This window comes from Manis javanica, chromosome 18 (genome assembly GCF_040802235.1).
Source record: "Manis javanica isolate MJ-LG chromosome 18, MJ_LKY, whole genome shotgun sequence".
NCBI classification, from domain to species: domain Eukaryota; kingdom Metazoa; phylum Chordata; class Mammalia; order Pholidota; family Manidae; genus Manis; species Manis javanica.
In genome coordinates this window covers 15,657,031-15,681,455 of record NC_133173.1, presented here as the reverse complement: position 1 = coordinate 15,681,455, position 24,425 = coordinate 15,657,031, and the positions used below count along the sequence as shown (strand labels likewise).

The window sequence follows — 24,425 nt, the reverse complement described above, 5'->3', positions numbered from 1 at the left end:
GTAGGACAAGAGCTTGTCATAAGCAGCCTCTCAAGTTGCTGAAGCTCATGGAATGCAGGCTGCCCCACGGCATTGCTCAGATTGAAAGGTAATGTGCAGAGGGCTGAGGGTTATCCTCAGCTGTGGTGATGGGCCCTGGCTGGCTTGCTACTGACTTGAGGTCACTCCTAACTTCCCTGCCACATGCTGGGAGGCATGAAGGCAGCCTGCAGTTCTCTCTCTTGGGTTCGATTCAGAAAAGGGGGAAGGTGACAACCTTCCTTTCCTTCCTTTTTATCTGGTTAGCCTGGTCTCCCTGAAAATATATCACTCAAATAAAAAGAGAAAGGCAGCTCCTACCAGCCCCAGGCCTCCGGAGCTGCCAGGGAACGCCTGTCTGCGTTTCTTCCCTGCCGCTGGTACTTCTGAGCTCTTGTACACCCTGCATCCAGTGACTCACAGCTGCAACCGTTAGCTAGGATTTAGCTCTGACTTAGCGCCTTCCTGCCTGGGCGCCCTCCCCATCCAGCATCCTGATGAAAAAGGAGCCCCACTTCTCCACCATTATATGCATCCGTTAGCCTCACTCCTGAGGTGGGATTGCTAACCAGCCTCCTGCCCATTCTTAGGCATCTTTCTTATGCAGTCCTTTCTAGTCTATTCTTTTGTCTCCACTTTGTTCTGTAGGATTTGAGAGGTGATCTTCCTGCCAAAGGGCCTTCATGTTGATATTCCTGGAAGGCAGGAGTAACAGGCAACTCTTTCTGAGGTTATTTTGTCCAAACATTCTCATTTTATTCTTTACATGGTAGGTGTTGGCCAGGGGAATCTGGTGATTCTGCCCTGAGCCCTTTGTGGAGAATCACTGCTCTGTAAGAGGGATTAATGGAGACTAATCTTCTAAGTTTTTCCTCATCTCCTCCCCAACAGTTACACACACCCCTGCAGGTACAACTTGAGGGATCCTGTGAGGTCAGAGAGTCCTTCCCTGAGTCCCAGGTGGACAGGATTTACCCCGTAAGGCTGAGCAAGCCAGGAGATTGGTGTGTATAGCAGGGGGAACCTGTTAGCCTAGCACAGAGCTGGCATGGAACTGGGCCAGGTGGAAGTGGCTAGCCTGTTGAGGGGACCTCAGAATTAAATGGAGGATTTCTTTCAGGTGGATTTAATTATTCCCAGCATGTAAACAACATGACCAGAGCTCAAAATTTGAAAGACCTCCTAAACAGGTTTAGAGGAAGGTAGCTGGGGGCTGGAAGAAAGAAGAGATTTCTGCAGCAGCCAGGGGAGAAATGATGAGGGTCAGGGCTTAGAGCCTTGCTGGTGGGCTGCAGAAGAGTGGATACAGTGGAAGGACTTGGGGGCTGCATTTCCCAGAACTTGGTCACTGATCCATTTGAGGGGTGTAGGTTGGAGGAGGGAGCAGCCAGGCATCCTCATTAATCTGTTTTTATTGTTCTGGGGAAATAGTTGTCAGATGATTCTCCTAATTCATACTATTAATTTGCCCTAAATTGTAGCCCTGGAAGGTACTTTCATGTTTAGTCCCTTATTTCACAGTTAAATGGAGACTTGCTTAAGGACACACAACCCATGAGAAGCAAAGCAAGCTTGGGCTTCTGTATCTCTTACTTGCATAATATTTACCAGTCATGTTAGGTATAGCACAGCAAATCCTAATAATTTTGTTGATAGCCAACAAAATTATTTTTTATTTTTTTGGTCTAAACTTTTCATTCTTTCCCTTGAAACTCTCACAACAATGAAAATCAAAAACAAATTCTAGACGTGAGCTGGCTTATGAAATGAGGACAAATGATGACATTGTTTTGTCTTATTCAACCTAGATTGTCACCTGAATGATAAGGATTTGAAATTTAAAAATACTTCGTTCTGTTGAGTATTGGATAACTGTACAACTATGCTTGGCATATATAGTGGGTGGTCCCTAAATATTTGTGTGAATGAAGTCATTTTTTCTTGTACCTTATTCAGAAGGATGCTTCCCAGAGCTTTAATGACTCACTCATATCCAGTTGCTGATGCAGCTGTAGTGCTGGTTAGAAACAGGGATAAAATGAACATACTCTGCTGTTCGTGGTCTTTGTGGATTCTATTTTAGGGAGTGCTATGTCTGTTTTTAGTTTCTAGAAACTGCCTTTTATGCACAAAACCCAAGTAGAATGAACATATACCACAAAGTATAAGGCAGGCAGAATTTGATTCATTGTGTTTTTTGCTTCTGGTGTTATTACTTTCAGGTTTTTTATTTAGCTTGAATCAAATGTGTTTATTTTTAAACAACTAAATGCAAAATTTTCTTTCTGACATTACTTTTTTTGAAGGAGTTCTGTTAGCACTGAAAAGTTAGGAAGCCAGAGGTGTGAGTCCCATAGGTGTAACAGGGGTGTCTTTATGTCAGAGAGACGGAACTTGACACTGGTCACAGTGGTGGGTGGGGCAGGGAGCGGAGACCAGGGTAACCTTGGGTGTGGACACGAAGGTAGTAAACTGCATGGGGAGGACACCACCTTTAGAAACGTGCTTTGTTTAGGCGGAGTCTGCATGTGCCTGGCTTAGCCGCAGTGGAGACAGTGATGGTGTAATGATGGCTGCAGATCAGGTGCCTGTGGGCTTTCTCTGTTAAAGGCCAGAAAATAAGTATCTTGGGCTTTGTGGGCCATAAAGTCTCTGTCCCAACGAGAGCTGCCATAGACAACAGCTAAACAAATGAGAGTGTCTGTGTTCCAGTACACCTTCTAACAAGTAGCGGGCCGATGTCAGATTTTGGCCCATAAGCAAAGTTTGCCAACGTCTGCTCTAGTCACAGGGTGAGTGTTTTAGGTCTTGGCTCTGCTGCTACTCTCTGATTTCTTCTCAGTTTAGCCAGTTTCTCAAAGCTCTTTTTCTCCTCTGTAAAATGGAAATAATACACAGGGCTGACATGAGATTACATGAAATAATATGTAAAATGCTGCCAGAACAATAGTACTTGTGCTCTATCTCTTGTGAGATGCTGCCCTGTAAAGTAATAACACTTAAATTGCAGTTTGGCTTGTGTCTAATACAGTAGGCAAATTTATAACATACAAGACTTACAAAAAGGCTAAACACTATAGCAGACACCTAAGAAGTAGCCTGGAGGGAGACACAGAAATTAATTTCTTTCTTGAGTTAACAGTCCTAGATAGGTCTTCCAGGATGGCAGGGGCTGTGCTCCTCAAGGTCATTCAGGGACCTGGCTTCTTCTGTTTTGCTTCCCCATTGCGGCCTGTGACGTCATCCCCAGCTGTGTGGCTACAGTCGCAGGAGGGGATGAGACCCAGGAGAGAGAGGCAGGACTGGAGAAGACACGGGTGGAAGGAGAGAGCATGTCGCTTCCGTTCCCGCTCCACCTGGGAGAGCTGGGTGTGTGGTCACCTAACTGGATGGGAGGCAGGCAGAGCCAGGCCACACTGTCACCACAGACGAAGGGAGGACAGATCCTGGTGATCACTCACAGTTCGCTCCACGTGACCAAAAGAAATCTTTGCATCTGTCGTGGACTGGGTTTTTGTGTTCAGGTTGCACGTGTGTAAGGCATCTGAACAACTCTTTTGGAAATCATGGCAGTGTACTGAGGTCAGGTGCTTAAGAAATGCAGTTGTACAGTTCAATGTAATTAACTTTTTGGTTAAAAAGCTCCTAATGTGAGCTCCACATAGGAATTAGGCTTCTGACTATTTCTGTTGGCAAGAATCATTACCTGTTGGGAACTGGTCGTAAGTTTATTATATTTGTAGTTTTGGTTTTCTGTTTGCTGTATTGCATGGTGCTTTCATAGATTATTAGCTTTACATAAATGCCATAATTTTGGTATGTCCCTAGATACTTCAACTCAATTTTTTTCTCCTGGGAAATCATTCTGGCTATAACAATAGGATATAATGACTTAGGAATATGCTCCAAATACAGTGTGAAACTAGCAAATCAGTCCAGACGGGAAAATTTCCCTTAGAAGGTCTTCTTTTAAATTTATGTCACATGACTTTTAGCTTTACCCCCACCATAACACTGAGACTAGGAATGCATTTGTGGTTAAATTTGTATTTGGGGATCAGGGATATGCCTTATTATTAGTTATTGAAACTTAAACTCATGTTTAAAAAAGTATAATTAGCGGGCTTGCAGTCAAATTTATCAGTAATTTGAGGAAAAAAATTTCAAATTGGATTAATGGCGCATTTTTTGGGAAGAAATAAAGCCAAGTTTGTTAAGGTAAAACAAAAGCTAAAAGAATTAAAACTAAGCGCGCATTGCTCCTTTGTATTCTAGGAATATGCCTATAGTTCATTGTGAATTGCCCCGCTTGGATACACCCAGTGTAACATTTCAGCACATTACACAACCCATTTGAAAAGGAACCGAGCATTCACATTTAAATTACGGCTTTTATGGCTCACATTGGCTTATTGTCCTAGAGTTTACAGTCTTAGTCATGGGTAATACTACTTGGGTGTTGTGGCTTTTCTGTTATTTTGACATTAATTGGAACCTAAGATAGTAGCAGTGGTTATCGCTGGGTAGTAAGGATAAGAGTTCATGTTTCCTTTTACCTCTCTGAGTTTTCCTGGCTTCTTCCTGTGAACATGGGTTGTGTAACAACTTTCTTTCTGCAGTGGCTTGGTACCATCTAACACTGGGACTTAACATCAGAATGGGACATGAGAAAATGCCTGAGCAAGAGGCTGGGAAAGAGATTTTAGTTCCTCTAGTGTGATTAATACTTATGGGGTTTTATGACTCTTAACATTGTTTAGAGAATGCTTATGTTACATATACATCTACTTTGTATATTTGTACATAATTTATATTGACTGACTTGGATCAAAATAATATATAACTTGAATTTGAATCTGTGACATTCTCTTCTCTTGTTACTCTCCTGCAACTCCCCACAGGTTTTTAATGAAAAAAAAAAATTGTGCTTCTAGCCTTTGGTTATGTGTAACTTACTCCTTTTACTATTAGCCTTTCAGCTTTCTCACTTGCATGAAATTTTTTCTCTTCTTGTAGCTTATAATTGTAGTGTCTCTTTTTCTTTGGTTGAAGTCCTGATTGCCAAGTAGAATGGCTTGATTTTATTTAGCAGTTACTGTTAACTTTTTCAGGAAAATAATGGTGGTCAGAAGTACAATTATTACTCAGATATGACGTACTTCATGTTTATATGCACAATGTAGTCAACAGAGTGTAATTGGTTTTGTTACCTTATATGTGAATATGTGCACAGAATGATTATCTTTGAAACATCATCAGAGTGGGTTTATAAGTGCTTCTTCCTCTTTGCAGGATTTCATGATGAGTGTTTATTACTTTATAATAAAAAGGTTTAAAAGTAGTAATCATAAATGATGTTAAGTATTTTTACAAGGTGCATTTGAAGAATTACATAGCTTATGAAATGCTGTGTGTACAACCCCACTTCATGAAATCCTCCTTTATTTCATTGTAGTCTGTCTTTATTATAAGACATGTACTGTGGAATCTGTTAAAAGCTTTGGGCAAAGAGTAGATGGGGTCTTACCTTTTCGGCATCCTTTTCAGAAGTGTACTCTTGAAAATAGAACTTTTTAAAGGCATGAGTGGCAATACCCCCACTCCTACCCTTCATGGCTCTCGCTGCCTCCCCTTCCCCCGGGCACTCACACACGGAGTCAGTGGTTGTGATTTAATTTAGAAATAGAGGCAAGATTAGAGAGTGGGGGTGAGCAGGGGCCTAGAGACATGTATGTGCTGTGGTTCTTGTCCAAGTGGGAGTAGGATGTTCTGGGTGGATAATTAATGCCTTTGGTGTTTGGAAGTCGTTCTCCATTCTCTTTCTAGCACTTACTAGTTTATTTAACAGTAAGAATATTAGATAAGAAAGAAGGTGTGTTCTTATTACACAGCAGTAGTACACACAGCATTGTAACTACTTTCGGGTTCCCAGACCTGATTCCAATGTGCATGTGCGTGTGTGGGGTGGTCTTCCCACACTCACCACCAGACAGTACCTGAACACCTGGTGTTGGGGAGGACTGAACTCAGCTCTGTCGCTGTCTGCCTGGAGACAGCACCAGATCCCCCAGTTAAGGGCGCCGTCCTACAAGACTGCCCTCCAAACACCAGTCACAAGCCCCAGGCAGCTTGGGAGGTGCCCACAACCTCCCACTTAGGTTCCGTTAATTTGCATGAGCTGCTCTCAGAACTCAGGAAAACCAGTTTACTAGTTTAACAGAGGATACCATAAAGGATAGATAGGGCAAGGTCCCAAATAATGGAGCTTCTATCCTGCGGAGCTTGGGGCCTGGCCTGGTGGCCTGTGGGAGCTTTCCAGTTCCCCAGCTTTCTGCTTCCCAAAGTGTAACTCTGCAACAGAGAAGGATCCAGGAGAGCGAGAGGCCCTTCCCGGGTTTTTGTGGGGACTTCATTGCAGTCACAACTGACTAAGTCATTGGCTATTGGCTGATTCAGCCTCCAGCCCCTGCCCTTGGGTGGGGGGTCCAAAGTCTTCATTAACATGACAAAACACCCATTTCACCTTTAAGGCTCTGAAGTGTTTTCAGGAACTGTGAATGAAGACCAAATATACCTGGGAAGTATATATTTGGTCAACTCAATGACCAAATAAGTATTTCTTATAGCTCATTATATCGCATAAGGGCTATATGGGTGTCATGGATGGCTAGATAAGTTGTATGGGCTACAAAATTAATCTAGAAGTTATTTAAAATGCAGGACAGAGCTGAGGGGCAAGCTGCTGACCTTGAATGAACTTTTAAATTGTTTCCTTTCAGCTTAGAGTACTTGAGGTCCCTGGGTAACTAAATGTTAATAATAAAACAAAGGTACCCATTCTTATTGTTACAAGTGATTTTCTGTCCAGTTTTCTAACTTAAAGATTACTTAACTACAGTCACTGCAGTGGCTTCCCTGCGGAGGAAGTCTTAGTAAGCACACCCAGAGGGCACTGGGGGAAGTTGCTAATACTTCTGAGTCACTTCCACTTTAAAAGACAACCAGGCTGGCGTTTGGATCCCACTCAGTTCTGGTGCCGGGCCAAGGCCGGGCGGCTGCTGGCTGCCAGACAGAGAGGGAGGAAATGAGTGGAGAAGGGGGCTTGGAAATCCACGTTGAATGCAACTGACAGGACCCCTGGCATGGCCTTCCTCCCTTGGTGCATCTCAGGGCTCTGCCCCCACCAGCTCACAAAGTGAAAGCAACACTGCGTCCACACCCCTGCCAAGAGAGTGGCTTTCTTAGAAAGGAAGGTTCCTGAAGGTTCACATCATCTTGGTGGAAGATTGGCTTTACCACTGGACCATCCTTAGTGCCAGGAATGTTTGTGCTGTGCACACATTAAGCAGAGAACTTTCCACTCTTGTTTGCTCTAAGGCTTTTCTGACCAACATTTGGTCCTGTGGAGTTTACGTGCTTTTCAGGAAGTTTGGAGTAGTCATTTCTAGCTTTTAAATCTTTCTTCCTGATTATGCTGTTAAAATTCCCTCCCTCCCTCCACACACCCCGCATTTTCTAGCCCCATACTTGGAGTCGGCCCCCCTGCCTGGAGGCAGCGGCTGCAGGTGGAGCTCCAGGGCCGACTGTCAGGCCGGGTGGTCTGGCACAGAGCAGGTGAGTCATAGTTGCTGAAGAAATGGGTGCTCTAGAGGGAGTACAGCGTATTCTCTAGTCGTTGACCTACAGTGCCCTCTGAGCACTTCCCTCCTGTGGGCCACTGGCTTCCCTCAGGTCTCTGCTCAGATCTCCCCTGCCAGAGAGGCCTCTCCCTGCCCAAGCTTGTGAGATGACCGCACCCCACCCCCTCCTACCCCCCTGCTTTCTGTCTCTTCAGAGCTCAGTCCCACAAGTTACCTGTTCTGTCAACTGCCTGTCCCTCCCCCGGGGTGGGAGCTCCAGGAGAATGGGGGCTGCCACCCCCACCTCCGCATGTGCCCAGGCCCAGAGCACTGTCTGCCGGGAGAGCTCCTCTAGTTGTGAAGACTCTGCCCCTCCCAGGACGGAGCTGAGGGGCGAGCTGCTGACCATGTACACTGGAGTCTCTGGGTTTGTAACACGTGGGGAAGTAACAGGACTGGCTCCCTGTGGGATTAAACGAGGGAACGCATGGTGAGTGCCCTGCAGGGCTTCCAGGAGGCAGTGCTTATTAGTGCTATAAAATCACATAGGTTGTTTAACTGCAGTTAGGGATTGGGGGGTAATAAGCGTTATCAAGCACCTCCAGAGGACGTGCTATCAGCTCAAACATGTTGCCTAATACTTACAGAAGGGTTAGTCGAATGGTTGTGTAAAGGAAGTAGGTTGTTTTGGACATTCAGGGTGATTATCTGTTTAGTGCACTAAAAGTCTGTTATGAATATTTTATCCTTTGGATAAGTGTTTATTAGGAAAATTTATTATGTGCCAGGCTCTGCTGTTACATGTGGGGCTGGAGAAGTCACAGCTGAAGCCTACCTTCAAGGCCACTTAGACCAGTGATGCAGACAGGGAGAATGCATGTGATTTTTGAGATTTCTGGTTGCCCTCTTGTAAGGTGCTTTTCCTTTTGGCATTTCCCAGAGGATGTAGATTATTTTGGATATTTTGAAGTCCTATCCTTGTAGCTTTTGTCGCCATGTTTGCTGGGAGTCAGGGAAGTGGAGGCAGAGGCTGATAGGGTGCATCTGTCTTGCCTTTGCTGGTCTGCCCCCAGGCTGCCTGAGAATATTGAGCGGTAGGGCCACGGTGGGGACCGGCTGCCTCTCACGGGCAGGCAGCCGTGTGCTGAATGTGCGTTTTCTTTTCTAAGGGGTTAGTTCTGTTGTGGAGAGTGGTGCTTGCCTTTCACTGTGATGTTTAAATAGTCTGGAACCACTTACATTGCTAAGTGATCAGTCTTTTTATCCTCATCCATAAAATGGGAGAAATAATATTGGTTCATTCATTTACTCAGCAGGTACTTAACTGGGCAATTACTAATGTTAGGCACCCAGAACAAAAATAGGCTTTGGCCTCAAGGGGTTTAAAAGTGTGAGGATTAAATGAGCGTGTGCATGTGTGGGAAGAAAGAGAGAAAAGCATGGTGTCTCATACTCAAAATGATTTCACATGCTCAAATGAGTACATGAGCTCGAAACATGCTTTCTGTTCACATAAAGCTTTTTAGTTTAGATTCCTATTTTAACAAAAAAAATCTTATTCTCTTTGAATTGTTAATCACTTGCATTTTATTTCCACTTTCCTCTTTCCACAAACGATCTGAAGTTTAGAGTAATTTATATATTCCTCTCAAGGTTCTGTTTTGCCGAGAGCAGTGAGTAGTAGATGGATGAATGAATGAAGGAATGAATGAAAGAATTGATTATAAATAACAAACCAGAGAAAAAGATGAACTGTTTCCACTATCATCTAATTAACATAAATAACTTGAGGATTTTTTTTCAAATATGTTGCCTTTGTGTGTTTTTTTTTAAAATTAATATACTGTATTTTTTAAGGCAGTTTTAGGTTCAAAGCAAAACTGAGCAGAATGTACAGTGTTCCCATATCCCTGCCTCCCTCCATCTTCCCCCCCAACTATAAACATTGCCGAGTGGTTGGTACGTCCGTCAGGACTGATGAACCTGCACTGACACACGTAATATCACTCAGTGCCACAGTGTATGTCAGGCCCCCTCTTGGTGTTGCATATTCTGTGGGTTTTGACAAATGCGTAATGTCACATATCCACCACTGTGGTATCATGCAGAATAGTTTCACTGCCCCAAAACTCTATTGTGCTCAACCCTTTCTCCCCTAACTCCTGTCAGCCAATGATTTTTTTTTTTACCGTCTCAACAGTTTTGTCTTTTCCAGAAAGTCATATAGTTGGAATTATACAGTATGTAACTTTCCATTGGGTGTACCACAGTTTATCAGTTCATCTTCTGAAGGATGTCTTAGTTGATTCCGAGTTTGGGCCATTAGGAATGAAGTTGCTGTAAACCTCTATGTGCAGGTTTTTTTGTGGACATGTTTTCAGTTCACTTGGGTACATATGAAGGAGCACAACTGCTAGATTTTACAGTAAGAGTGTATTTAGTTTTATAAGAAACTGCCAAGCTGCCTTTTACGGCTGTACCATTCTGCTTTCTCACCAGCCATGAATGAGTTCCTGCTGCTCCACCTCCCCACCAGCACTTGGCATTTTATGTTGGATTTTTGGGCCACTTTAACAGGTGTGTGGTGCTCGTTGTTTGACTTTGCATCACCTGATGGCCTGTGATACTGAACATCTTTCCATGTGCTTACCTGCGATCTGTTCTGTGGTGAGGTGTTTGTCAAGGTCTTTGGGCCACTTTTTAATCAGGTTGTTTTATTGTTGAGTTTTAAGAGTTCTTTGTATGTTTGGGGTAATAGTCCTTTATTGAATGTGTCTTTGCAGGTATTTTTTCCCTGTCTGTGGCTTGTGTTCTCATTCTCATGACATTGTCTCCTGCAGAGCAGAAGTTTTTAATCTTAATGAGGTCAAGCTGATTAATTTTTTCTTTCATGGATCATGTCTTTGCTGTTGTATATAAAAAGTCATCTCCATACCCAAGGTCATCTAGGTTTGCTCTCATGTTATCTTCTAGGAGTTTTATAAAGGCCTTGTGTTTCACATTTAGGTCTGTGATCCATTCTGGGTTAATTTTTGTGAAGAATTTAAAGTCCATCTCCAGATTGATATATATACATGTTTTTTGCAGGGGAACATCAAGTTGTTCTAGCATGTTTGTTGAAAAGATTATCTTTGCTCCATTGTATTGCCTTTTTTGTTCCTTGATTGGCTGCCTATGTTTTGAAAACCTTTACTTGTATCACTTCTCTACAGATTTGACACTATGGAACTTCAAGCTTTAATAGTTCCCATTCCTCCCAGCGAAACACCCCCTTTCCTCCCTCTGTCCCCCTCTCCAGCAAAGTTTTTCTTAGGAAAGAAAACTGTAAGGACTCAAGCCTTTCTTTGTGTGACACTTGTGAAGTGAGAATCCTGCCTCAGGCGTACATGGGTGGTCTTCACCCTGGAGGGTTAATTAAGCCTGGACATCCAGAACACGTGGACTTCCCCGTCCCCCACTGCAGACGCCCTCAGCACAGCGTACGCGACAGAAACACAGGCTTTAGTGTGGGAAACAAAGCTGTGATGTATGCCATTGGGTTCTAGAGTCGTGACTGTACCTCAGGACTTGAGCGGACGGGACTTGGTCTCCTCTCCCTCGCTGGCCTCCCTGCCCTGATTTGGTTGCCCCATCGGTGACAGCAATGCCAGTGGATTGTCCTGATGCATCAGGCCTCTACCATTTAAAGGTTGCTTAAATCTTTAGATGTTGTCTCTTTTTTTGGTAAGATATTATTTATTAATGAGGCAAGTAAAAATAATATAAAATGTTTTCTATATAGAATGAGATTCCACACAAATCAGAAATGGACCAAAAAAATCCTAGAAGGCAGTGAACTTGTAGGTGATATTTGGCTCACAGATTTATTTTGGCTTGTATTTCTGTCCCTTTTTCTAATTTGAACTGGTGGCTAATATTTAAAAGGAGTCTTTTCACTAAATAGCCAGATTTCTCATCTCTTTTTAAAAATCAGAAGGTCTGCCCATACTGGACCTGAATTTCTGTATGTCCTGTTCTCCCAATTCCCCAACCTAGTACACTTCCCCCATATTGCCCCTGTTTGTAAGTTTATTTTTAGTTTTATTTTTGTTTTGGTTTGTGTTTTGGCAGCCCCCTAGACTACAGCTTAAATTAGTTTATCACATAGGTCTTTGGTCAAGTGTGAGCTGGCATGTGGTCACACAATGACTGGAGTTAGGAAGGAAAACCGCAAGGGGGACGTATAAATGGAGGCAGTGAGGATGCCTGGACCAGTACCTGCTGGGAGCCAGGTTTTTGGACGCCCTTGAGGGAGCCCTTCGTAGACTTCCCTCATGAGCAGGCTCAGGCTGGGGTTGTGATGGTGTCCACTCTGGTGCTTTATCTTGTGTGCGTGCTTATCCTTACTTTGTATGTGACCTCTTGCATTTTCCCTGCCTGATACAGTACTCTGACATGAGTGTTTGTACCACATTTTCATAAGACTTTGTTTATTTAAAGATAGTTCTGCTTTGTAATGCTACCATGTTTGCTTCTTCTTGGAAAAAAGGGCGATGCCTGGAAAACTTAAGTGACTCCCCAGGATCAGACTGCAGTAAAGGACAGAGATGGGGATTTAGATACAGTTCTCTGACTGCAGATAAGGCTCTCTCCACTGTTGCTCTTGACTGTTCAAACCACAGAATATTCACTTGCAAACCATTGATTTCAGCATGATCACTTTGCTTATTGTCTTATGTAGAAGTTTTAAATTACTACCAACAGTCTTCATTTTACTTTGTCAAGCTCAAGTGTCAATTATTTTGAAATGCGTTAGACCGCTCTTAAAGGTATTTAGGTTTCAGAATTTGACACTGTTCAAGACACAAACGTATAGTTGTCTTTTTTTTTTAACCACTAGCTGCCCAGCTTAATTCCCATGAAGAATGTATTTTTTGATTGGAATCTTTTAAAACACAAAGCACCTACTCCTTGAATTTAATGGATGAAAATTGGCAAAGCTAACACAGAATTAATTAGGAAAGATCTAATAGGGAAGTGCAGGGTAAGTGTATATCCTGAGAGCCAGGAACAGGCCCAGCTTGTGCTGGTAGTCTTGGCCTAATTATTAACAGATTGTCCTTTTCATTTCAAAAGGACCCACTTGAGACAATAAATTATCTGGAAACCCTACCTAAAGGTATATGAGAATGTTAATTTTAGTATTTAAAACTTGTGAGTATGATTATTTTGAAACTACCACCAGTTAGGTTATCTTGACATTTAGGCAACATGCATTTTTTTTAACCAATTTTCAAGACAAAAAGATAAGAAAACATTATTTGCAGTGACTTGAAGTGCTATATAAATCAGAATTAAAAATAGTCTTCCATCTGGAGCAGTGATAGGTCTGTTGATGTGGCTGAAATATGTATTTAATGACAGACATTAATGTAAACAGAGGGAGAACCATGACTTAATGAGAATGTTGGCATTCACTGCAGAGGACAAGGACATTTGCTAATGAAGACCGTAGAAGGTATTTGTTAAGATTAGATGTGGATGTTGATGGTTATTCCCAGCTGAGTTAGAAGTTCCTGGGAATAACATGACCTTGGTATTTATTAGCCCCTCTCAGATTTACCATGAGATGACTCAGAGTCCTGAAACATCTCACAGGAAGGGAGATGGCTTTGCTGGAGCTCAAGAATATAGGGGTGCTTTTTAGCACAAAAGAGTACAGTCTATTTTATGGGCACTGGAAATTAAATGGAACCATCAGTGGTACTGTATGTCTTAAAAAGGCTTCTTCATGTGTTTTAAGCAATGAGTAAACTGATTATAACTGATTTGTGTTTTCTTCTGAAGTGCCTTTTAATTTTCCATTTTTTATAATATTCTTCCAAAGAATGTGCCAAGTTATAGATTATCAAAATATTTTATAATAAACCCTCTTAATTACTAAACTTGGTATTATTCAAAATGTTTTCGTTAAAACAAATTATGTATTTGTTACCCTTGGAGTTACTAAAATGAATTACTATGACTGTCATATCTTTAACTATTTTTACTTAACAGCAGAACGGAAGGTTTGTTTTTATAGGATGGAAACAGATCATGGGGATGTGTTGTTCCCTTTAACGCTGCAAATACAGTCTGACTCAGTGAAGGTGGAATCCTGTGACATTCTCATGCTTCACCTTCAGCCCCATCAGGACGGATGGTAGAAGTACATCAAGGCAGGGCTTTAGAATTATATGTGACTGGTTCTAGAATTAGCACATGCAATCTTAGAATTCCATCCTGAAGGGACCTCTAGTATAAAACAGTCATTTTACATATGAGTAAACTTGAGACCCAACAAATTCAAGTGACTTGTCCACGGTCTTACAACTTACTAGTTAGTACCATAAAATCAATAAATGTCTCTGTGTAGCCTTATTTCTTAACCTTGATTATAAAAATAATTAATTCTGAATTTTCTTTCAGAGAAATAATGGTTTTCTCTTACCAGAAAATTACTTAACACTTACTTTAGTCATATGATTATAATTCTTAAGGATGGAGACTTCATTCCTGTTAAATACAGGAAATTACCTGGAGTTCAGAAATTAAATCTTAACCTGCATCTTACCTGCTTAATGGGGAATATTGTTGTGAGTGATGAATTAGCCACAGTATGAGGGAAAGAGGGACAGTGGAGAGAAGATAGAGGTGTTCAATGTAATGAGCCAACTGTTTTCCATTCAGGTCCTGAGAGGTTTCATCTCACCCACCAGCATGCCTTAATGTAGCCAGGCAGGCATTTTTTACAGAGAAGTAAAAGGCAAGAAAAACTGAAATAGCACCAAAGAAACTAGAAACTAGTCAAGTTAAAAACAAAGATAATTTGAAGAGAATTTTGCAAGGGATTCCAAAATCAAATATAAGTGCCTAATACTACAAAGGCTGAAATGAGACGGGAAAGTGCTAAGATCAGATTAGGGAACAGATGGGAAGGTAAGTTGGGATAACAGCGCAGAGGGGACAAAGGGGACTAATGGTGGGCGTGCTGTGCACTCCAGGCCCTGGGCTGGCCCTGGAGGTCCGGGCAGGTGGGATCGGAAGACACAGAATCTGCACTTGGCCAGACACCCAGGCCTCACTTGTCCGTTATTCCCTCCTACCTGCATTTCAGGAATCACAGCTGATTTCTGGATCATTCACTGTCCTGGTATGTTACTGAAATTTTTGGTTTAAATTATACTCCCATTCTTAATTTTGAAGGTGATTTTGTGACATCTGTTTCTCTCAAAAAACTATTTCCCTGAAATCTGAATTTCCCCCTCCTCCTCTCCTACAATATCAAGGGTGAAGAAATTTGGTCCTTTACACCAAAGGCAGTGATGATAAGGTTCCATAGAGAAATCTGTGGCAGGGCGGCAGGAGTGGGTGGAGCTGCCACACGTGCTAACTGACCAGAGGTACCACCACTGGAAGCCGACCTGGGCAGCGTCTCACACCTCTGCGGGTACCCATATGTGGAGGTGCACACCCTTACCTATTACATTCTGTCTGCTCACTGTGAAGTACTTCGTCCTCTACGTTTGCCCTTTTAGAAAGGGAGCTATTTCACTGGCATTTACTCAGATTTTTCTTAAGATCATAGCAGGTGTGTGTCCATCCAGTCTGTCAGGTGGTGGCTTCTTTGTCTAAAGCATTTATTTTGTAGCAGTATGAGTATACTAAGTAAATCCTTCGGGGTCATACAGGCTGGGGGCCACCAGCTAGTCTGGGCATAGATTAGGCCTTAATTTTATTTATTTTTAATTAAGGTGTCATTGATATCTACTCTTATGAAGGTTTCACAAGAAAAACAATGTGGTTATTACATTCGCCCTTATTATTGAGTCCCCCCATACCCCATTGCAGTCACTGTCCATCAGTGTAGTAAGATAGATTAGACCTTCCTTAATTTTAATGAAATTACACACACATACCCAACACTTCTGCCTGTAGCAGATTTCTTTTTAACAACAAAAAAGGATATAATGTAGTATTCTTTCCAGTCAGACTTTAGGAGTTTAGCCAAAGGAGTTTGCCTACAACAACCTACTGTAGTTTAAAATGCTTAGTCTGTAATAGGTTCAGGAGATCTTAAGGCTTCCCTAAGCCGGTTAGTAATTTTCTCTTCTTTGTATTAATGCCGTTAGCACACACACTCTGTTTCAGGTAAAGATTTTCTAGACTTCTGTCACTATGAAGCTAACAGCCATAGACAGCCTCTAAAACATGCTGAGAAATATATTCCTGAAAATGTTTGGAGACGTGGTGTCCCAGCAAGTCTCCAAGAAGTAATCAGTGCGTAGAGACTGTGTGTTCTACAGAGGGTTCCCCTTGGAGCTCACTCTCCATGTGAGGGGTTTTGATAGCGAAGAATAAAATGTGCAGTTAGATACTTGGTCTCCTAGGGAGTAAAAAACCGAATGACAAGTACAGCCTTTGCCTGGAAGGGTATATATTTTTCCTTCAAAATGTGCCGCTGATTTTTACATTTTAAAGTCTGCCCTAGTCAGAGGAACCCAGCATGTTGGTCACCAAATACAGTGTAATCTCTCATCCTCATCAAGTTTCCTGCATTGAAATCATTCAGTAGTTTCTTAATTATTTGCTGAGCTTAAAGCCTTGACTATTCATCATTAATTCATCAAATATCTGTTGAGCATCCTGTGATGTGTCAGGCCTGGGCTAGACTCTGGAGGTGAAGGCAGTGAACATCTGTGCTTGTCCCCTCAGCCTGCTGCAGAGCCCTTTGTCTTAGTCTGTCCGGGCTGCTTGAACAGAAGCACTGTAGACTGGGTAGCTGAAGCAGCAGAAATTTATTTCCCACCGTTCTGGAGGCTGGGAGTCCAATATCAAGGTGTCAGCCTGGTCAGGTTCTGGTGAGGGCCCTCTGCCTGGTTTACAGACGTCTGCCTTCTTGCTGTGTCCTCCTGTGGCAGAGAGAGAGCGCTCTGGTCCCGTCATGCCCTCTAAAGACCCCAGTCTAATCACTGGGGACCCAACCTCAGGACCTCATCTAAATCCAGTCGCTCAAAGGCCCCGTCTGCAAATACCATCACACTGGGATTAGGGCTTCAGTGTATGAGTCTTGGGACACAGTCCGTTCATAGGCCTCCTCTTGGGGGACTTTCTTTCTGTTCTGGGGCTCTCTTTCCTTTCCTTTGTGTTATACCCCATGTTTACTGGATTTCTTCTTTCCTGTCATCTTCTTTCCAGATGTATTCCCTCATTCTACAGGCAGACGTCTAATAGCTTTCTGGGAAAGAATGAATGCAAGGCAAAATTGAGCCTTTGAATATCTGAAAATATGTCCTCCCCTCTCACTTAGTGGATAATTTGGGAAGAGAATTCTGTGTTGAGAGTAATTTTCACTCTTCTCATTTCTGAAGGCATCGTTCTTTATTTTCCAGTGGTATTGCCTATGCTCATTGCCAGTCCAGTTTCTCATTATTTGTATATGGCCTTTTTTCTCCTTTTTGGAAATTTTCAGATTGTATTATTTGTGGTGTTCTGAATTTGTACTCTTTGTACTGGTTACACTTAAGGTTTAATCCAAGCACCAAAGTCTTTTAATTCTAGACCCATTTTTTGTATTGTTTTCTCCCCCCATGTGCATTCTCTTTCTAGAATGAATACTTTTCTTGCTTGTTCCTTGTCTGTTTTTGTTTTTGTTTTTTTTCTATTTTCTGGGATATTCAACTTTTTGTTTTGCTCTTGTATGGCTAACGTCAAGAGCTGTTTTTTTTCTCTTTTTATTTTTCATAGTATTCAGTTTCTGTTGCATGGATTCAATTTTATAGTTTTGTTTTTTGTTTTGTTGTTGAGTTTTTCTTCTTCACTGCATTGTTTCTCTTTCCACCATCCTTTTTGTTTCTTTGTTTTGTCTCCTTTCCCATTAGATTCCTTTTTCAACTGCCTGATGGCCCTTGGCTATTGATTGTCATTAAGACTGAAGAAGCATTGAAAAACTAACTGAAAGCTCAGGCAAGATTTTTAAACTAGTATCTTTGCTGTAGTTTTTGAACTTTTTGAATGTTTTTTGTTGGCAGATTCAAGATATCTGTGGGGCTATTTAATTGATTCAGAAAAGATGCTTTCAGTCACCTACTTTGGATGGGGAGTTGGGGACTTAGAGTCCTAGGAGCCAGTTGAGAGGAGAAGACTGGGGTGAGGTGGGGTGGGGTCCCATTGCTTAGCCTTTCACTTCCCCTGCCTCAGCCTTGAGCTCATCCCTACCCAGATGTTTAGATGTTCATTTCTGGAGAAATTGAACTTCAGGTTCATGTGCTTATCAGTGAACTAACCCTAGAGAAGTGAGGGAAAATAGCCTGCAGACAATTACATCCAGGAATAACTACTGTAAATAATGAGGATGTTAATAAATCTCCAGTATTCGCTACTCATCTGTCCTGATTTAGCTGGAATTGGTAGGCAATCCTACATAGATTTTGGTGAGGGCAAAATAACTCATGGCAGAGTAACTTGAACATGTCTTTGAAGATACTGGGCATCTGCCATCACCCTCCTTCGCCCAGCCCTGTGATGTGGTTTTGTGTGGCGAGGGGGCAGCAGGGGGTCCCCTGGCTGCATGGAAGGGAACATGGGGATCTTCGCATTCCACATTTCCAGGTTCTCCAGGGCGCCTGCATTCAGCACCAGGCCTCGCCGCCCCTCCCCTTTGCAGTGCTGGTATCTTCCCTGGCTTACTCTTCAGAGCAGGCTGTTCGGTTTCACCTTCCCTCACTCTCCATTTTCTTAAATCTGGGGGCATCTCTCTCTTGGCTGCTGGGTCTCCTCTCCCATTCTCTCTATCCTTATGGGTTTATTCCTTTTATGTTCCCGTGTCCCTTTTAGGAGACACTTGGGAAGAGAGAATCCTGTGGGTTCTAACACTCATATTTTAGCCCTCAGCCTCCGCTTGACATTTTATGACTGTTTCTGCTACTGTGTTGAGAACCAAATTGGAGGAAGAAGAACAGAGTTCTGCAAGGAGACTTGTTGGGAGGCTGAGGGGTAAAACACCTGGGGAGGTGGGCGTGGCTGCGCTGGCTGCCCGGGGCCAGAAGAAGCACCACCTGCTGCAGACTGTTCTGACCTAGTCCTGGAAAGCAACTTGTAAGGATGAATCAGTGGTTCTGTGTGTTCATGTTCTTAGAAGTGGAGGGTCCTTTAAAAATGAGTGACGGTTCATCATGCTCCTGGTTAAAAACTAGAAAAGTATAAGCAGACAAAATGGAAATAATATGTCATTAGAACAAGTACTTACAAAATCTCTGACAAAGCCGTTAATGTAGCCTCCCATCCTATGGCAGGCTAATGATTATTATACTCATCTTCGGTCGCGGAGCGCTACGTTGTTGCTGGTTTCTTTGTGGTGATGACCGTGTGCGGAGAGGGTTGTGGGTCAGGTGCCCACCTGGTCATGAGGTGCGGGTTGTAAAGACTGCCCCCTTGCGGAGACCCGAAGCAGGACCCCTCAAGTTCCTGGTGAGGCTGCGGGGCTGAGGGCGAGAGGGTGGGGTGACTGCACTTATTTCCCGTCTTCTGCACCTTCAGAGGACTGTCCTCAGTCTGTCTTCCTCAGCCCTCAGGTGACACATGTCTGTAGCCGTGCGGTGTGCACCCACCCAGGAGTCTGCACAGCTGGAAGGTGCACCAGTGACACGACTTCGGGCATGTAGTTCATTCAACTTGGTTTGCTGTGACCCATCTAATGGCAAAATAAGAAAAACTAAGTGATCGGGGTCCTTGTGCTCCTCATCTGAACCTTGGCCTGGGGGTTTATTTTAGGGTTGCTCTCCGTTAGCACAGTGTGGCCCTCCGTCAGGGCTCCCAGGAGCTCAAGCACCCGCCGCTGCGCCCAGCCCTGCCAGCTTTGTGCTGTTGCTCGTGGCCAAGGGCAGAGCAAGCACACCCTCTCCTGCGTGTAGTGAGGCCCATGGCAAGGCCCACGCGACACGAGGAACAAGCAGGCATTTTTGGGATTTTCAGAGTGCCCGCTTCCAGAGGCCTTACAGACCCTTGGTTCTCCCACGGCAGCCCCTCCAGGGCCAGGCCTGCATGGCTTCCCATCCCGTGCTCCCTGGAAGCAGTGTTAATCCTGGCCTAAGTCATACTCCAGGAGGTCCCCCTTTCACTCCATCAGATTTGGTTTGTTCCTGTACAGGGTAGCTAGCTGCAGGGTCTGCCATCCCAGATAGACAGCAGCCCTCGTTGGGTGCCCGTCTTCAGTGGGGGGACCTTGGCTCTTGAGGCCCTGTCATGGGCTTGGTGCTGAACCGGGGGGCATGCTGTCCCAGGCACGCTGACTTGCTGCACTGAGATCTCAAGGTTAAGCTTTTTCTTTATGGGAAAACTTTTTCATGATTCTCTGCAGAGTAATATTGGCCAGCTCCGGTTGTTGATGAAGCCTTTTTTCTTTAGTTTATCTCTGTTAATTCTGCTTGCATTGGATTGCTGTAGATTGGGCTTTTCCTAAGGCCTTTGATATGCTGTGGCTGATTTAGAAAGATTTCTAATACTTAGATTTTTATTTTAGAGTGTTCAGGTATGTGAGGAAATAGAAGTAAGAGGGACACTTGGTCACCTAGTAGTAAAGTAGCCATCTTTTTTTTTTTCTTAACAGATGCAGCAGCTTTTTTATGAGAACTACGAACAGAACAAAAAGGGCTACATTAGAGATCTCCACAACAGTAAAATCCACCGAGCCATCACACTGCACCCCAACAAAAACCCACCCTACCAGTACAGGCTCCACAGTTACATGCTCAGCCGCAAGATAGCTGAGCTCCGCCACCGCACCATTCAGCTCCACCGAGAGATTGTGCTCATGAGCAAGTACAGCAACTCCGAGGTCCGTAAAGACGACCTCCAGCTGGGAATCCCTCCTTCCTTTATGAGGTTCCAGCCCCGCCGGCGGGAAGAGATCCTGGAGTGGGAGTTCCTGACCGGGAAGTATCTGTACTCGGCTGCTGACGGCCAGCCCCCTCGAAGAGGGATGGACTCTGCCCAGAGGGAGGCCTTGGATGACATTGTCATGCAGGTCATGGAGATGATCAATGCCAATGCCAAGACCAGAGGGCGCATTATTGACTTCAAGGAGATCCAGTATGGCTACCGCCGTGTGAATCCCATGTATGGGGCCGAGTACATCCTGGACCTGCTGCTTCTGTACAAAAAACACAAAGGGAAGAAAATGACGGTTCCTGTGCGGAGGCACGCGTATCTCCAGCAGACCTTCAGCAAGACCCAGTTTGTGGAGCACGAGGAACTGGACGCGACAGAATTGGCCAGTAAGATCAATCGGGAGTCTGGGTCCTTGTCCTTTCTCTCCAATTCCCTGAAGAAACTCGTTCCCTTTCAGCTCCCTGGGTCCAAGAACGAGCACAAAGAACCCAAAGAGAAAAAGATAAATATATTGATTCCTTTGTCTGGACGTTTTGACATGTTTGTGAGATTTATGGGAAACTTCGAGAAGACATGTCTCATTCCAAATCAGAACGTCAGGCTTGTTGTTCTGCTTTTCAATTCTGACTCCAATCCCGACAAGGCCAGACAAGTAGAGCTCATGAGGGATTTCCGCATGAAGTACCCTAAAGCTGACATGCAGATTTTGCCCGTGTCTGGAGAGTTTTCAAGAGCTCTGGCCCTGGAAGTAGGATCGTCCCAGTTTAACAATGAATCTTTGCTCTTCTTCTGTGACGTTGACCTTGTGTTTACTACAGAATTCCTTCAACGATGCCGAGCAAATACAGTTCTGGGCCAACAAATATATTTTCCAATCATTTTTAGCCAGTATGATCCAAAGATTGTGTATAGTGGGAAAGTTCCCAGTGACAGCCATTTTGCCTTTACTCAGAAAACTGGCTTCTGGAGAAACTATGGGTTTGGCATTACCTGTATTTATAAGGGAGATCTCGTCCGCGTAGGCGGCTTTGATGTTTCCATCCAAGGCTGGGGACTTGAGGATGTGGACCTTTTCAACAAGGTTGTCCAGGCAGGTTTGAAGACATTTAGGAGCCAAGAAGTGGGAGTGGTGCACGTCCACCACCCTGTCTTCTGTGATCCCAATCTTGACCCCAAACAGTACAAAATGTGCTTAGGGTCCAAAGCATCAACATATGGGTCCACACAGCAGTTGGCTGAAATGTGGCTAGAAAAAAATGATCCGAGTTACAGTAAAAGCAGCAATAATAATGGCTCGGTGAGGACAGCCTAATATCCAGCTCTGCTGGAAAAGACTTTTTTAATTATCTAATTTATTTTTCAGAAATGTTTTGTATGATCCGTTTTTGAAGTCCATATGAGGATATATTTTACATATGATTTTTCTTACAAAGGACTCCTTGAAGATTGAGCTTTTTGAACAAAAATGTGATCATGTTTGCCTTTGAACACATTTTCTTGCTGCATGTAACGTAGCAGACCTGCTTAATCATGACTTGAAATGTTGAAATGTACCTGATGAACAAAATTTTTTTTTTTTACATTTCCTTCTCAGACCCCTTTGCTACATGTAGTCTGATGGCAGAAAATGGAAAACATGAACGTTCCTGCAAAGTATTATTGTAACAAAACACTGTAACTCTGGTAAATGTTTTGTTGTAACTGTTAACATTGCACAGATTCTACCTTTGTCTTTTTTTACGATGATTTATTTCTTAAGCCATTTTGTGTTCCAGTTGTAAAATAAGGAAATGTGATAACAGCTGCATCATCATCACCTTCACGAGAGCTTCCCAAAGCTGATTCTTTCTTTCCCTGAAACTTGGGCTCATGAAAGAAGGCGAGCAAGGAGGTGCACAATGAGAAATATGGCTGCTCTTACAGTTTGTGTGGCCTGCATGGACCTGGGATTAAATACCAAGCAGGATTTGGTAATTTATCTCTTCTTGACCCTCTTCTTTAAGGGGTAAAATGTTAATGTTTAGAATGGCAAAGAAGAATTGTAATAAATTCTAATGGGAACAAACTAAAACAAAAACCCAAACCCCCCCTGATGAAAACATTGGGGAAAATGTATTTGATTTCATTCCCTTCATCCTGTCTGTGCTGCGTTGGCAGCGATGGTTATTTCGTTCTTTAGTTACTGTTTCGTTTTATCCTTTGTATCTGAAATACCTTTAATTTATTTAATATCCATTGTTTAGAACTCTGCCATTTCTCAAGTACCTGTTAGTTATTAGTATTTATGTGTATCAGGCTTGTGTTTAGTCTGTTTTATTTGCAGTAAAGTGATCTCCAAAGATTTCCTTTTGAAAGCGCTCTCCCCCCTGTCAATTTTTACATTCCTTACTGTTTTACTAAATATTAAGTGTCTTTGACAATTTTGGTGCTCACGTGTGTGGGGGACAAAAGTGAAATGAACCTGTCATTATACTGGAAACTTTGTTTTAAACTCACAGATCAAATGTGCCTTAATAAATTTCTTTTTCATTTAGATTTCAAACAGTAATAGACTTGCCATTTTAGTATACATTGTTGGAGATCTGCTAATTTGTAAATAGTCTATTGCTCATTGGGAAAAATAAACCAGTGAACAGTATTTTCTGTTGTACTTTCCAGAAGCATTTTGTCTCATTACTTCTGTTTTTGCTAAAGAATTTGGAGAGCAAAAACCGTAAGCTCCGATTCATAAAGTTGTAAGTTATTTGAGGGGAATACATGGTCTGCAGTTTGGGAATGAAGTGAAAATGACTTTCAAGTGCGTCTTCTGTTTTTTCCTGTAATGACCTTGTTCTGGGCTCTCCTTCAGCCCGTGAGTCTGTGTTCTCTAGAACAAGGGTCTTCAAACCAAGTCCAACCCCTGTCGGGCTTCTTGGTACACCTACACCTTCCTGGCCCTGTAGTGGACCTCCTGGGCTCATTAGAGTCTGCACTGTAGCAAGAGCCCTCCCGCAAGGAGTGGCCCTGTGTGCGTGAACATCCTCGGGGTGTTAGGATGAACCCAGCTACCAGATTGTGCACAGTTACTACTACGATCCAAGAATCAAAAAAGGTAAGATCTTTGGTGCCAAGGTAGCAAGCTTTGTAGATGTGAATTACACTCCCAGGACAGGTATTGATTGTGTGATGACAGTTAAGACCCTGTATGATGACATTGTGCTCACAGCAGGATTTGCTCTCATTCAGCCTAATTGCCATTTATTTTGTGGGAATGTTTAGTTTTTTTCTTGGAAGAAAGCAGACTTCTCATTCTTCAGGAAGGAAGAGCACAGTTTACAGCTTGATGACAAAGTAAATTCTCTCCTATTTGTTGTGACAGGGAACTATAGGGGTGTGGGATAGGGTGTGAGCCCCGGCTTTACTGAGCTTGAATGACCGTGCAGCATCTTGGCAACACTTCATTAAAATTCTCCGTTTCCTTCCCTACTCCCGTGCTTGCTCAATTCCGTCCTCTTCCTGACGTCGGCGTTGATGTGGGTGCAGGTGCCGCCCTCCCCTCGTCTCTGGAGATGCTGTTGGACCCTTCATCCTGGCCCCTCCCCTAGTAGCCCTGTGCTTGGCCGCTGTGCCCACTGGCTCCAGGCTCACTGTCCTCCCAGCCGCTCCTTAGGGCAGCTGCCAGGGCCCCTCTCTCGAAAGCACCCCCCAGAGCAGCAGTGCCAGTGCCCTCCTGCCCCGAGACTGGACTCTGGGGGCTGACTCCTCAGGACCCTTCTCCAGCCAAACCGCTCCGAGTTTGTGGGGCATCGTCTCTCTGCTGCTCGGCCTCTGTCGGGGGCTCTTTCTCCACACACTCCCCTGACCAGCTGGGCTCATCCTCCCTGCTGCCCACTGCCCACTCTG

The 24,425-nt window shown here is 43.5% G+C and overlaps 1 protein-coding gene across 1 annotated transcript in view; it reads left to right on the top strand.

Annotated features, from left to right (window-relative positions):
* The window catches only part of CHSY1 (chondroitin sulfate synthase 1), a 72,098-nt gene extending 48,895 nt beyond the window's left edge, over positions 1-23,203 (top strand). The window contains exon 3 of the mRNA XM_037000650.2: positions 20,263-23,203. Within this exon, the coding sequence (XP_036856545.2) occupies positions 20,263-21,855 (1,593 nt within the window). The 3' untranslated portion in view covers positions 21,856-23,203. The remainder of the gene's footprint in view (positions 1-20,262) is intronic.
* Positions 23,204-24,425: the final 1,222 nt, after the last annotated feature.